We start from the raw sequence: 14,892 nt of genomic DNA on the forward strand, positions 1-14,892 counted from the left end.
ACGAAGAGAAATTCACTCATATTTTACAAGTTTTTAACATAGATAAAACATCTTACAAGGGTTAAAATGCTTTTTTTGTGCGTGAAATAAGACGAGAAATGAGAAATATTTTTTTCTAAAAAATATTGCTAGCCATTTTTAAAAGTGGCTTCAGCCGCTGCCATCACCTGCCAGTGGTAGCTAAATCCGAAAAATCCAAAACAGCGATTAACACAATGTTTTTGCCTTTTCCCGCTGTTTTAGAGCACTTTGCCACCAAGAGGGCACAAAAAATCGTCTTATTTCGAAGTTCAGCTATGTTTCCACGTCAGCACTCTGGTGCTCTAGTGCTAAATCTGCCTACATTTGGGGCTGATCGCATTTGAGAGTACGCAGATTTAAGGCGTTCGTGAAGGCGCATGAGTCGTGCAGAACTCCTGACACCCAAAATCACGGAGCGATTGGCATTAGATTTTTGTGTGTAGCAGCGAATTAATGGCATTAAATCTCAAGGCATTAGGCACTTCATGTCATTTTTCGTGTACTGTGGCACGGGTATAAGAAAGCAACAACCACTCGAGTCACGGGGTCATCATTTTCATACTTTGTTTTATTTGTCACCTTCGTTCGCTGGCCGCAATAACAAAAAGCGCTTTGGGCTTAGTCTTGTAAAAAGAAAACTGCTTCAAACCGAGAACAATTACGCAACGTAGGTAGTAGTGGTAGTGGTGGTCAGTCAGAAAACGCACCCCCTCCCCCCCTCCCAAGCTTTTATCCCATTTTCATTGTCTTTCTTGCTGAAGCAGCAACAGCTGCCACATTAAGAAAAAAGCTAAAGTCTGCAACAACGTAGGAGAAAATGAAGCTAGACACAACACTGACTAAGGAAAGGAGATCACGGACACAAACTACACTGCACATGAAACAGACAAAAGCTTTCGAGAACAGGATGGCTCTGGGAGCAACAAAAGAACAGTACATGGGCTAGAATTCCGGAACTCTGACTGTTTGCTATAAGGAAGGAGCAGGCTGTAAGCTCCCTTCCACACCCAATGAGCAACAGCATCTGTCGGTTCTTTCTTGCTTAGAGTTTAAGAACTTAGAGAGTTTAAGAACCCAGAGAGGGGGGAAAAATGGCAACTAACAAAAGTTGATCAGTGTAGACTCGCTTGATTGAGCTATACCCCTTAATAACAGTGCCTGTACGCTGTGATTAAACAATACAGTTTCCTCACCAACCAATTTCAGGCTGGAAGTAGTTATGTTTGAAATGAAATGTCACGAAAGCTAGTTTCCATCACAGCGGGTGTGTAACCTTCGGCAATGCAAATTGGTGCAAGCATTTCGTTGTACTAGCAAGTTTCAAAGAGTGCTGTGAGCGCAATCAATATCAATAGCACTATCAATAGCCAACCTCCAAGCACACAGACACAACCCATATGAGAAAGCAGACCATGAAGTTGTCAGTAAAAACTGCAATTCACAGCAAGGGTGACATGATTGGTCAAACGAAAAATGATAAAAATACGTGGCATCATTTCAGACAATGGGCACGTAACTCAAAACACTCCGCCGAATTTTAGTGCAGATTCCGCAGGAGTGTAAACCCAATGTTAAAACACGCTTTGCATATTAAGCTGCTTGCTGCAGTAAACAGAAGGCTTTTTGTACTACCGACGCCTCGTACATATTTGCTCTGAGATTCCTGCAAGTAACACCTTTTTTTTTAGTTATTTTTCCACACAATTTTAGTTTTGTAGTCCCGTTCATTCTCACAAGTTTTACACCACAGTAAAAAAACAAAAGGACTATTTGGATAACATGAATGCTCAATGTGTTTTAACAAGCAAAACCACAGGGTACCCTGTGTAAGGAAACATTAACAAACCCTTAAGGCATAATCCAGTTTTCAAACACAATCGTGGGGGGCAAACATTGCGAACTTACGACAAAACTCCTGTCGTGCGACACGATTCCTGTCGTAAACAACGGGACTCACTGCCGTAAATTCGCAAACTTTGCCATTCCTTTCCTGCCTGAACAGCAATTCACCCTAGCATCACAGTTCTGAATTGTACTAGAACTGCAGTTCCGGAAATACACTAGAATTGCGGGAACTAGAATTCTAGTGCCATTCTAATGCAACAAACTTCCATCACTCTTTTTTTGCCCAAAGTTCTATTCTCCCAAGAATCGCAGCTCTGAATTGTACTAGAATTGCAGTTCTAGAATTGCACTAGAATCGCAGTTCCCACATTTCCAATTACAGCACAAAATAGATAAACACAGTGAAGCCCAGGCAGCTGCACACCGACAAGACAACAGCAATGCTTCGACGCCAGACAGGCCGGCACATCCGATAGGCCGCAGCAATGTGGCAGTCACGATTGCAACAGAAAAACGAGGCGCTAGACGCGAGTGTTCTGGTACTGGTATACTAGGCAGTGACAAGAGGTGCTTTCTAGGGGTCACGTGACCCAAATCGCGTGCCCATCGGTGAGACAGCCTGCCTGGAGTTTTCTGCACACTTTTTACAATGGTTGGCATTCCGCACAGGCAAGCAAAGATATCTCATCAATTAAAAAAGAAAGATCCCCCTCTCTTTCAAAGCAAACAGGTTGCGAAGAGAGCTTTGTCGACAAAAATCAGACACTTAGGACAAGAGAGGTTATGACGTTTTCGTCGGCTGTTTACGCACGATTGGAAAGACTGGAGTGTAGTCCTGGCACGGCAGTTGTTGCGGCAAACTTCTCTTCCCAGTTACGGCCTGCATTTTAATGACCTGGGAAAGACTATTTGCAAACTTGTTGATTAAGAGAGAACCAATTGCCAGCTTGCACACCTTTTTGAGCAAGTGCAAGTGATGCTGGATATGTTGTGGCCAGGCCTAATTTCGAAGGAAAAAAAAAAAAGCGCTCCTTGAGGTGGAATCGATTTCCAAACGGACAAAGTTAGGGCTCGTCCTTTTCCAAGCTTTGCACGAGGCAAGCTGCTTGAAGCTAAACGTTTGAACAAACCTTGACGAGTAAGTCGGCAGTATTATACGAAGCAGTGAAAACTGCCCTTGAGCCTAGCTGCAACACAGGTAAAGAAAAGGCTTCAGGCCTTACTGAACGGTGGCTTGTCAAAAACACGCTCAATGCCGAGCGTTTGGCAAGAAATACTTTACGGTCGTGGAACACAAAACATGAACAGAAAAGGGACGGGGCAATGGAAACGTGCTGCGCAGTTGTCTTTGGCATTTGAAGCTATCACGCAAACTTTGAAATTTTCAACTTTGTGCTCAAAACAAATTGAGCTTTCACCTGGTAAGCAAATCACACCCGCAGTTTTTAAAAGAACGTATGAAGCGACGTACGTGTGAACTGACGTATGCGACAATTTTTAGCAAATACACGACACCTTTACGGAGTGGCCCAAATGTTTGCGTATCTTTGGTCACAGTGACCCGTATTGAAGCCGATACTATCGCAGTTACATTTAGGGTTGTTCAAATGGCCACCCACAATTGCATCGGTAGATTCCGATTCATACTTCAGCAGCTGGTTTTTTCTCAGACGAAACCTTTCTCGCAACAACGAAGCCTTACTTCCTGCTAACACAGCAGCCACATAAGGACCAATCCGAAAGACAAGAGCGCAACAATAACCACCCCCACAAGGAATGTGTGCATCATCAGAGAAGACGTCTGACAACGTTTGTTTCTTCACATCTCAACCTGCCTTCCCAGCACAGGCATTCTACGGCCAGCCGACTGGCGGCATCGCGAATGCATCGTAGCGTTCATTTATCGCAAGCCCAGCGTCTGCTCTCGTATGAACTCCTGACTAGAGCGGCTACCACTTTGATCCGTACTTGAAGACACCACCAACCTGACCAGACCTCTCGCACTTCCCTTCTATCATTGCAGACTAGGGCTGCTGCTGCCAAAGAGGGAGACATAAGGTTCACCACGCCGGCAGCGACGGCGCGTCAACTCGGGTTTTTTTGGGCAACAAGGGTTTTTTGGGCAACAAGGGTTTTTTACCCCACTCAAAAAGCGTTAAAAAAAATAAAACAAACCCGGCTCATTTTCCTTTTTGTTCGTGCAGCCTATCGACGATCCCTGCTACAACACTTGGGCCCCACGCAGCGTACAAAGTCGCCAGTTTGGCGGAAATAAATAACAAGACGTTTGCGAGTCGCGACACACCAACTATAAGACGGCCGCTCTAGAAAGTTGTTCCGGTGCAAAAAACAACCGCCACGCTCAAAGGCGGACACAAAAAAGAGCTCCTTGGTCGCTTTGTTTTTACTTTGTATGTACAGCAACACACACACACACGATAGACATTTGCAGTTTTCAGCCATTCTCCGATTCGCGCACCAAAGGTGGCACTGCCCAAATTGTTTAGCTGTACAAAAAATTACGATGGCTTTAGCCTTCCTACCTTTCATACGAGGAAAGTCATGGTAGTCTATCAGCCTTCTGCAGGTTTGCGGGCAATCCTGTGCTCTGTTCAACAACGCTTCGAGGAAGGGGGAGAAAGGCATAGCCGAACCTTTTTCCTTTACTCGGAACAGGCAAACCTACCCGACAGGAACAACCAACGGCACCAGACAAGCAAAAAAAGAAAGAAAGAAAGAAACAAAGATGATGCAAACTATACACATCTGGATACACATCAATGAAGAATCAGAAACAGAACAGGGCATGACTTGAAACAATCGAAAACGGGGGTTGACAACGTACGCTCGCTAGGAAGAGCAACTCTGTCGGAGAAACGACTGCACACCGTTCCGAGCGCGACGATCGTGTTGGACCGGACGGCCGTAGCAGCAGTCTTGCGAGGCAGCCGAGAAAGATGACACACCGATGAAGCGAGGGGATGTCACTGAATCAGTACTTGGAGAGGAAAAACAATGATAAAAAAAAAAAAAAGTGACTGACAAGAACCGAGAGGAAAAAAAAAAAAACTGCTAACAATAAAACTGTCACGGGTTTCCTTTTGCACTATGTACACACACACCGCACCACAGGGGTCTTAACACACGCACACACACTCGGTGATGATGTATCTCGCTGCTCAGAAGCGCAACCAGCGCGCACTCGCAGCACTTGGAAAACAGTGTAAGGACACAGGGTGGTAGCGGCACTTGCCGAGTCGCAAAGCCAGCATTGTTATTGCCGCCGCTCGGCGAGGAGACGGGTGGCCAAGCAGCGGAAATTTTGCGCGCGCCCGTGCACACAGTAGACGCACCACCGCCGCACGTCGGGGCGCAAACGGGGGAGAGCGGCATACGCACGCACCGAAGAAGTTCCCCGCAAGATCCCCCGCTGCTGGAAGAATCGAGGCGGGCTCCGCAGCTCCGCAGCCGCCCGGACGTGGAAAGCACCTCCTCAGCTTCGGCTGGCACTGGATTCGATCGTCCCTCCTCTCGGCTCGCGCAAACCTCATGGCCGGGTCCACCAGGCACTGTCTGTGGTGCCGCGCACTTCGCAGACGGTGGCGGTCACTAGGAATCCGGCTTGACCACCTCGACGGCACCGCCCCAGCGTAACCGGTACAGGCCCGCGCGCCACCGAATAGTCGGGTTCCACAGCGCATGCAGGAAGAGGTAGAAGGCGCCGCACTCTCGGAACGTCCACGCCACCACAAACTCCCACTTGTTGAACGGCAGGAGGCCGTTCTGTGCCGAGAGCCAGACAAGGTGCAGACAAGGAGGGAAAAAAGATAAATTAGGTGGTCGTTCTTTGCAGTGAACCGACCCAGCGTACTTTCATTTACCGTACTTACCGAAAGTACTTTCGGTACTTTCAGCGTACCGACCCAGTCCCAGCGTACTTTCATTTACCGTACTTACCGAAAGTACTTTCGGTACTTTCAGCGTACCGACCCAGTCCCAGCGTACTTTCATTTCTGCGATCACTGTTCACACACACAAAAATTAAAGCGAAGCTTTTTTTAGACAAAAATTAAAGCGAAGCTTTTTTTAGTCTCACTGATGGTGGTGTCGTTACCTAAAATTCACTGCAGGAAAGCCAAATTTACACAAAGGGAAGGCACATGATGATGAAGAAACAAGAAAAACCGCTTCCCGTGGTCGGAATCTAATTTGGGTCCCTCGTGTTGTGAAGCCAACATCCATCCGACTGCACCATTCAGACATGGTTGCAGCGGTTTGGATTTTAAAGTGAATAAGAACGCTTCACTTTCTTCTGAGGGAGTCGTTTGCTGCCGTCTGAGTCTGGCCTTTGGCCCGCAAGCAGTATGCACTTTGCTCGCAACAGGAGGGCAATCAGGGCCATTTGGTTTGACTCCATTTCTATCAGCGCAAAATACGGGACGAGACGAAAGAACGGAAGCAGCACTGGTCCTGCGTGTTCTTTCATCTCGTCCTGTATTTTTGCGCTGTTAGAAATGACTTCACTTCGATCGTTGATGCTCGGACTTTTGGCTGCAGCGGCTTTGACTTTGGATTTCACCATTTGAGTTTTGCGCGCAAGAAAGCTTCACGTTTAAACCATCATTACCATCGGGTGGAGGGCGTTTTCTTACTGTTTGTCTAAAGCCTTCGCTTATTGTTTAGCCCGCTTCGGTACAGTGTGCAATTACGAACGTTCATTCCACCTCAATAGCCAGGCCGCTAGTGTTTGTTCTTGGCACAGTTTCATTTTTTATTACCAAGCTTTAAACACCTGTGACATGAGCCTTCAATGGTAGGACACGTACGCTCACGGGTAAAATCTAAAGTTGTTTCCCTAAGGTGACCTAGAGAAGCAGCAGTCAATTTGGCGGAGTGCTGCTCGCGTGAACTTCAAACGCTCCTGCCTGAAGCGCTGCCACTCACCGACTACGTGATCCTGGGTTTCGTCCAGAAACGCGTTTTCTCACTCACACGACACGATTTCTTTCTACAAACTTGACTGAGAGGCTTCACACTCCAACAGAATGATGTTGGCAGCCAATGCTTTTCCTTAGCCTTCATCACAGAGCTTCATACACCCGTGACATCTTTTCAAGGTGATAGCGTATAATACACTTATGCGTAAAGGACGCTCGGTTGCGCAAAATGAAGAACGATGTACAAAAATTGAAAGCACAGAAGGCTAGAGCTTATTTAGTTTGCTGTGTTTGGCACTGATTCGAGTGTTAACTTTGTTTTAGAAGGAAGGTCAGTGCTAATGATCAGTAGACCTACGGGTGGTCCCCGTATGACAGTATGACTGCAACAGTGTGGCTCATCTCTCTCTACCTGGAAAAAAAAAAAAAAAAAAAAAACCCTACGTTTAACAAAGCATGTGTTGGCGCAGAATGGCAACGACAGATTAATTACCTGTACCACGTTCAGGGGTGATCCAGCCATTCGAACTATTGGAGCAATTTTTGGAGCTGAAAAAATGTTATTTTGGAGCACTATTGTATCAGAGCTTGATTTTGGAGCAGCTTGGGAGCAGCACAAAACTTATGTTGCAGCTTCATTTATCTGGAGATAAAGAAGGCTGGCAACCATTCAGGCAACGCTAATTACTTCCCCACAGTTGTACTCTGAAGCTGGTAACTAAAGCACCAAAATTGTGTGCCCCCACAGCCTTTAGGCACCGCTGCAAGTGAAGCAGATGACAAGCGTTTCTTTAACTTAAAAAACAAACACCAAGTAATCATTACAAAAACTTACTGATACCAAAAGCGGGCCCATTTTATTTACAATAAAATTATTTCACTATCTCAAACATATTGCACTGATTTGTTGCTTCTTGCCGTTTCGTTCAGTTCATCCAGCTCGGAGGGTCCGGCTCGACAATATTTAGACAGAAAATATTGCACTTCACACACATCACACCATACTATTGCTTCTTGCTTGCCTTCTTAAGTTCATTCAGCTCGGAGAGGGTGTGGCTAAAGGCAGAGTTGCCTTCTGGTAATAAAGCCTGCCTTGATGAAATAATGTTTTCAGCCCTTTTCAGCAACGCACGGCATGAGATCCCCTTTTCTTCTAAATTCCACCTGAGCTGCTTTTCATTGCCGACATCAGCACCACATTCCCAGCCACTCAGGCGGTGGATAAGAGCAATATGAAGGGGCTTTATTTTCAATACCGTCACGCGGAATGAAAAAAAAAAAAAAGAAGAGAAAACCGCTGCGAAAATCCCAAACGGCAAGTTGTTTAATTACGCTGATGCAGGTTTGGCTAGCGCTACTCCACTGCAGTAGCCCTAAATATAAGGCCGCACAGTAATAAAACGATTCGCCGCGAGCGCAGAAAAGAATAGACTCTCGTTTGTGCATCTTGTCACGAGTGGCCGAACGTCAATCGCTAGTTTTCTACAAGCGATACACATGAAGTAATGCCATTATGCTTGTTTGCAGCAGTGCGGGAAACCACTCCGTTGCGGTCCACGCCACCGGAGTGTATGCATGCTGACTTGACGAATTACCATCTCTGCTCCGAAGCGGCACCGTGGCTGCACTATTGCTGCACTGTGGCTGCACCATGAGCAGAGCTCGGCTGGGGCAACCGAATAATTGAGCGCACCACTTCCTCCAAGTTGCCAACCTAGGAACCATCGTGCTGATTAGCGGTAGAATGATCGTCTCTCGCTTCAGCTGGTTTGAGGGGACAACTCTCGGCCGAAAGACCGGGTTCAAGTGGTTCGGAGCATTTGGCGCAAGTAAAACACCACTGGGCGCAGCAGGGCGCAGGAGAGTACAATTGTAGCAAAATGGCGCAAATGGCACAGCTGGATCACCCCTGCACGTTCTAAGTCTATCTTTGTTTTTGTTGCAATATCTTACATGCTTATAGAGGTTTTCCATAGAGGTTTTCCAGGGAGCAAGCACTGCACATGCTTCTTTCTTGTCCTTGTGTGTTTTTTCTTCGCTGTAGTCCAAGTCATACTAAGCCAACTCACCCAAACTTCAACCTTACCAAGGTTGACGACGTGTTTATCATCCTTTGATACAGTACTCCTTACAGGTCAGGTACAATGCCACCCGAACAGCATATATGGATACATCATACCACCCGTATAACGAACACGGGTAATCACACAGGGTAACCATACAAAGCAGTTCATCACTTTTCACAGGCCCTGTATGATTCCACCCGTACGACATATAGAGATTCATCATACCGCCTGTATCATGGATACGGGTACCCATACGACGCATCGCCCTCTACACGGGTCCTGTACGATGCCACTTGTATGACGTATACATCGTATTGCCTGCATAACAGATACGGGTACCCGTACAATGCAGTTCGTCACCCCCTTAACGGGTACCCATATGGTGGTGCACCCCCCGCACCGCCGCACCTGTATGATGGAGAGCAGCATCCAGTCGAGCAGGAACCAGAGCAGCAGGTGCAGCAGGTAGACGGCGAAGGCGTCCCACTGGAAGAGGAAGCTGGTGGCCCAGGCCACCAGGGCGCCCAGCAGCATGCACTCGGACAGGGGCTCCAGCAGGATCAGGTGTGGCAGCATGGCGAAGCGCAGCTTGGCCCAGCGCGCCACCCGCGTCTGGAACAGCCCCACCTCGCACAGCCCAGAGTTCTGCCACGCGGGCTGCGAGCTGATGCGGATCTTCCAGCCCCTGCACATTCACCGTGGGAAATGGGGGAGGTGTTACGAACAGATCGTGGGGTTTGTGTGTGTGGACGCGCCGCGCACAGAGGCTTCGACAGCGCACAATGCGACTTGCCGTCGGCGTTTCCTGCAGAGCTTCAAAGCTCCGCTGCGAAGCCCCCTGACAGAACAGAACTGTGCAAGTCGGTACATGCCGTGGCGCTCACGCGACTTCAAGATTGCGGCGCGGTCAGAACCCTCTTGCGCATGCATGGGCTCGCCACGACAACTGTTGACGGTGCCTAACTCATTGCATCTCAGACTTTGCGAGAGTGCTTTTGCTTGAGTGTGCTTCACTCTGCTCCGAACGTGTTCGCGCTTGTAATGACCGTTGCATTGGAGACCATAAAAAGGCTCGCTTTTTTGACGAGCTGGCCAGTGACGGTTTGGGCTCCTCCGGAAAATGTGTCTCTGCCCGTTCGAGTTGTCATGTTTGAAGCACACCAGCGTGCTGCTTCCTCTACCATCGCGTTTCTCTACTCGCCATGCTTTAAACAAGTTTGGCCATTGGCTCTTTGTCGTCTGGCAAGCCCCTCGCCAACTACGCTACCTCAACGGGACGGGTCGTAGTTGTACACCCTCATCCTTGCAACAGTGGGGCCTCGGTGAGGCACGCACGGGCCATCGCAGAGCTACCACAACCGCTTCCCGTTTTCCCCAAATGGCCCATCCGTCTACACTGGAAATTCCCTGGGTTTACGTCAGCAATGGTCTCATCAGTCAACCCAATCATTTTTCTAATCCAATGAAAACCATTAAACGTTTCACCAACCTGAAAAGGGGGAGGCTTATCTGCGACTGGAATGAAGATAAAATGTGACTGGCAATGCTTGCACACTTATTGCGCCTCCAGAGGCCACTGACGGTGCAAGCAGACTGGGCATGCCACTGCAACAACACCTCGCTCATGCGCAAGTGTGCTATTTGTGAGGTGTTTAAGCGCTTGACGCATCACAACTGTCACAGCTGAGAAGCTGTTTTTGCAGAGCCTCTGGCTTTTCACGTTTAACCGGCTAGGTACTATTTTTAACCACACAGCAGAAGACTCTCTCGCTACAATTATTATAACACTTCGGACCTAGAGTTGCCGGTTTCACTATGAAAGCACTGTGTTCATAAAAATGAAGCATGACAGTAAAATTTATAATTTAGTTCGTTATCTGCAATAATTTGCGACATCAGTGTTCATTATGACGAGGTTTAAGTGCCCTTCACTAGAGACGCGAGTGTTTTTAGGACACTAGAAAGAAACGTGAGTGAAGAGCCAGTGTTTGAAAAGCAGTACAATCTGGAAGAAGTCCAGAAATAATTCTCACTGACGAGTACAGTAGCAACCAAACAAAGCAATGCTCTTTGAGCTACAAACTCATGGTTCCTGTGAATCGTAAATGTTTCCGCCCCAGGGCCAATCAATTTTTGTCTGCATATCCATTCTTGTTACTGGTGCACAAACCTCCCCTCTCCCCTCTATACCCTCACACCCTTTCCCTCCCCTCCTACGAGACGACGGCAATCAAGATTTGCCCAATTCAATTTAACTTTCCCACGTTTGCGTTGCTCGCGTGACATCTGCTGAGAGACCTCTTGTTTCTGTTGGTTTCGAATTCCCAACTTCTTAACATGTAGTTTTAATTTCTATCATAAAAGCAATCAAACACGCATTCCTAATTAAGCAAATGACGTACTCTCGCTTACGTATACTTATTTCCTGCCACAAATGTGCCCGAGGTTTCCTTTTCACCGATAAATGTGAACACGCACAAGCCACGGCAGGAGTTTTACTAACTGGTTGAACAATCGTGCCTGTATATACTGAATTTAATCAATTATAAGGCGGTCACAATTATAAGGCGAGGGTGCAGTTTGGAGAGTAAAAAAAAATCACCATATATATATGCTGAGCTCCAAATATAAGGCAGGGTATGACTTTGAGGCTAGAAATTTTTGAAAAAAACCTCCCCTTATATTCGAATGAATACGGTACTTTAGGTTGAAGCATTCTTTCAAATGTTTTCTAGCCAGACGGTTTAACGGATTCACAGACAGACCGAAACAGTCTACAAAACCTGCCAAAAACATGTCTATGCTCCCCCCTTCCATCTCTACAAAAAATCTACACATACAAGAGGGCCTGTGGCCTAACAAGTTGCCTCAAGAAAGAGTGGGATCCTTGGTTCAATCAAAGGAGAACGAAATACGGGACTGACCTGTCCTCGAATGATTTGGCGAAGAAGAAGTCTTCGGCCAAGTAGTGGCCGAACGCCCGGATGCCGCCTACTTCGTCGAGCAGCTTCTTCCGCATCAACGCCGACATGCCCGTGGCGCAGTTGATGTGGAGAAAATCAGCCGCCAGGTAGATGCGTGCGTGCGCCGTTCCAAAATAGACCTGCACAAACACGTGGGCAGAAAACGGGATGTGAGGGATGAAACATGCGGCCAGCTCTTCCGGCTTGGCTTGGCTTCTCAATGGGACCACAAAGACAAACTTTGTCTCCGTTTGAAAGGTTGCCAAGGCAGAATGACAAATATCTCAAGCTCAACGCAAACTGCGCTTGGTTAGGAGGCAGCCAGGCATGATCGTGTGGCTAACACATCTGGCTTGGCTTCGCTCTTTAACAGGACCACAAAAACAGCATACAATTTCCCCTCCATTTGATAGATTGCCATGGCAGAACGACAATTAAGTTCAGCACCAACTGCTCTCAATTAACAAAACCTCAGGGATAAAATGTGTGGCCAGCCCCCTCAGGCTTGGCTTGGCTTCGCAACGGGACCACAAAGACAATGCTAGGGTGGCTAGAATGGGAAGGTGTGATGACCGGCCAGGAAAAGCTGGCCCCCGTTCGCGTGAATGCCGCGCGGCGGTGCTTTCGTCAGGGGCGCCGTCAGCTCGCGCGGCCGTTCTGGCCGTTCTCCGTGCTACCCGTCTCTGCCACGACCCGGCAGGGACGTGTTACTGAGTTCTGGAAATTGTAGCTAATACCGCAGCTCCTTAGACAAGGCAAGGCTTGTGTTGCGCTACCGCTAACATGAGGTTTGCGACACGGCTAAATAGATCCGAGTTTTAAATTAAGCTGCCAGAAAGCAAGCAGGCGTTTGAGAAATGCCACATTAAAGCGCTAGACACATGGACGACTGGTGCTGCACGCGATTCGCGTGCGACTGATCGTTACGACTAATTGTTAGGACCGATTTTGGCGGATCAGTCGCATGCGAATCGCGTGCACCAGTCGTCCATGTGTCTAGCGCTTAAAGCCGCTGAGCGGGAGCTTATGTGGGGTACAGGGCTTTTTGCAGGGTTTATGTGAAATATTGTTTTTTTTTCTTCGAGGTGAGCGCTATATTAATTGCTAGGATCACGCGGCATGTTTATTCTTGCCACTCATTTTTTCGTTGGTGGTGGTGGTGGGCGTAATTACGTACGAAAGTAGATAACTTCATTTACACCAGCCAAATCAGCATGAAATTGTGGCATACGTTCTAATGCAACGTCTTGGAGTCATTTCATTCCCAATGTAGTTCGAAAACCAAACAAAAAGATGCAACATGTTCCTAGTCGAGCAAACTTCATTGCGTGGAGCAGAATGCAGTTCAGTTCTGCTGCTTCTTTCCCGTTACGGCAAGCCTTTATTGCCTTTGCTCTCGTTTGTTTTGTAATCAAAATGCAAATAAAAATGAACAATGTTTAGCACACAATCAGCGCTGCTGCTTCAGCTGTGGAGGAGCATTGTTTGTAGTTGTACCACGTACTAGATTTAGTCGCGGTAAAATAGTACATTCAAAACTCGACCTAACGAACAAATTCTGATTAATGCTCAAACTAACGAAATAGATTCCCCGCCACCTCCAAATTTAACGAAGAATTTCGAGCAACAGGCATAGATCTAATAATGAGAAATTTCAAATGTGTTCGGACAGAACACCACGAAGATGATTGCGCCACGTCAGAAAAAAAGAGGCATTAGTTTTCACGGAACTTTACGTGATAAATTACTCAACAATCCCGTGGTGCATGGCTTCCTGGCCAGCACGCTTCCCACAATCTTGAAGGGAAATGACGCCATCATCCATGCCAATTCTTCTGGAACTGCGTCGAAGAAAAATAACCTCAAGGACACGTATATCCTGCAAGAGAAACTGGACGAAGCCCTGTTTACGTGGATCATCAAGGATATGAGAGCCAAGAATGGTCCGCTCGGCGGGAGGTGGTACAATAGAAAGCGCTGTGTTTCGCGTGGCTGCTGGGGTGCGATGACTTCAAGGCAAGCCCTAGCTGGCTCATTATTTTCACCGTGCACATTTAGTGGATCGCTTAATTATCGTCATGCGAGCGCCGTAGCCGCCACAATTACAATCTCATGGTAGCTGCTGGGATGCAACTCCCTTTAGACATGGAATTAATGAAATCAACTGCTTGTGAAATGACAGTCCCGATTTTAAGAAGTTCCCGATTTAACAAACTACGCGGTTTTCAGTGGCTGCGTTAGATCGGGTTTTAACTGTACGACATGCTAGAACTATTCATGTCGCGTCAAAGCGCCTTGCGCAAACAGCCCAATTGTCCTGAAGCATCTTGTCGGCCCTCGGAATAGCACGCGACCACTTCAAAATCAGGTCTTGACACGCGGGTGCACGAAAGAGGGGCACTTTTTCGGAACAAGGTTTGTATCCGAAATTGCACCCTACCACGAAGCACCATCTCCGAGTTTTTTCTTTGAAGTAGAAGGCATATTTGCCACCGCACAGCAGTGCAGTCACACACGAAATATGCAATACTCCGAAGCAAAACACAGAGCGACTATTCCTACCGGCCGCGGTGGCTCAGTGGCTAAGGCGTTGCGCTGCTGAGCACAAGGTCGCAAGTTCGATTCCTGGCCGCCGTGGCCGCTTTTCTGATGGAAGCGAAAAGCAAAAACGCCCGTGTGTACGAGATTTCGGCGCACATTAAAGATCCCCAGGCGGTCAACATTAATACGGAGCCCTCCACTACGGCGCGCCTCATCGCCTGCGTTGCGTCGGCGCGTTAAACCCTACAATCAATCAGTGACCAGTCCGCGCCCAGACTGGCCGCTGGACTGGCTTTCCCCCCCGGAAACGCTGACGGCGCCCCTGACAACAGCGCTCTGTTTTGCCCTAGCGGCAGGCACGCGCCGGGGGAACACCCGCTCTGCGGGAAAGGCGCCGCGGTCATCACACCTTCCCATTCTAGCCACCCTAACAACGCACAACTTTGCCTCCATTTCAATAATTGCCACGGAAGAACGACCTATCGCAAGTTCAACACAAACGATGCTCAATAAACAGGA

At 47.8% G+C, this 14,892-nt stretch overlaps 1 protein-coding gene across 1 annotated transcript in view; it reads right to left on the reverse strand.

The window, feature by feature from the left end:
* Positions 1-568: 568 nt before the first annotated feature.
* The window catches only part of Glct (ceramide glucosyltransferase), an 89,064-nt gene continuing 74,740 nt past the window's right edge, over positions 569-14,892 (reverse strand). Inside the window, exons 6-8 of the mRNA XM_077692739.1 lie at positions 11,794-11,972; positions 9,278-9,554; positions 569-5,649 (exon numbers count right to left, since the gene is read on the reverse strand). Of these exons, the coding sequence (XP_077548865.1) occupies positions 5,476-5,649; positions 9,278-9,554; positions 11,794-11,972 (630 nt within the window). The 3' untranslated portion in view covers positions 569-5,475. The remainder of the gene's footprint in view (positions 5,650-9,277; positions 9,555-11,793; positions 11,973-14,892) is intronic.

This window comes from Haemaphysalis longicornis, unplaced genomic scaffold (genome assembly GCF_048455015.1).
Source record: "Haemaphysalis longicornis isolate Haplotype H1 unplaced genomic scaffold, Haemaphysalis longicornis Haplotype H1 scaffold_12, whole genome shotgun sequence".
In the NCBI taxonomy this organism is placed as follows: domain Eukaryota; kingdom Metazoa; phylum Arthropoda; class Arachnida; order Ixodida; family Ixodidae; genus Haemaphysalis; species Haemaphysalis longicornis.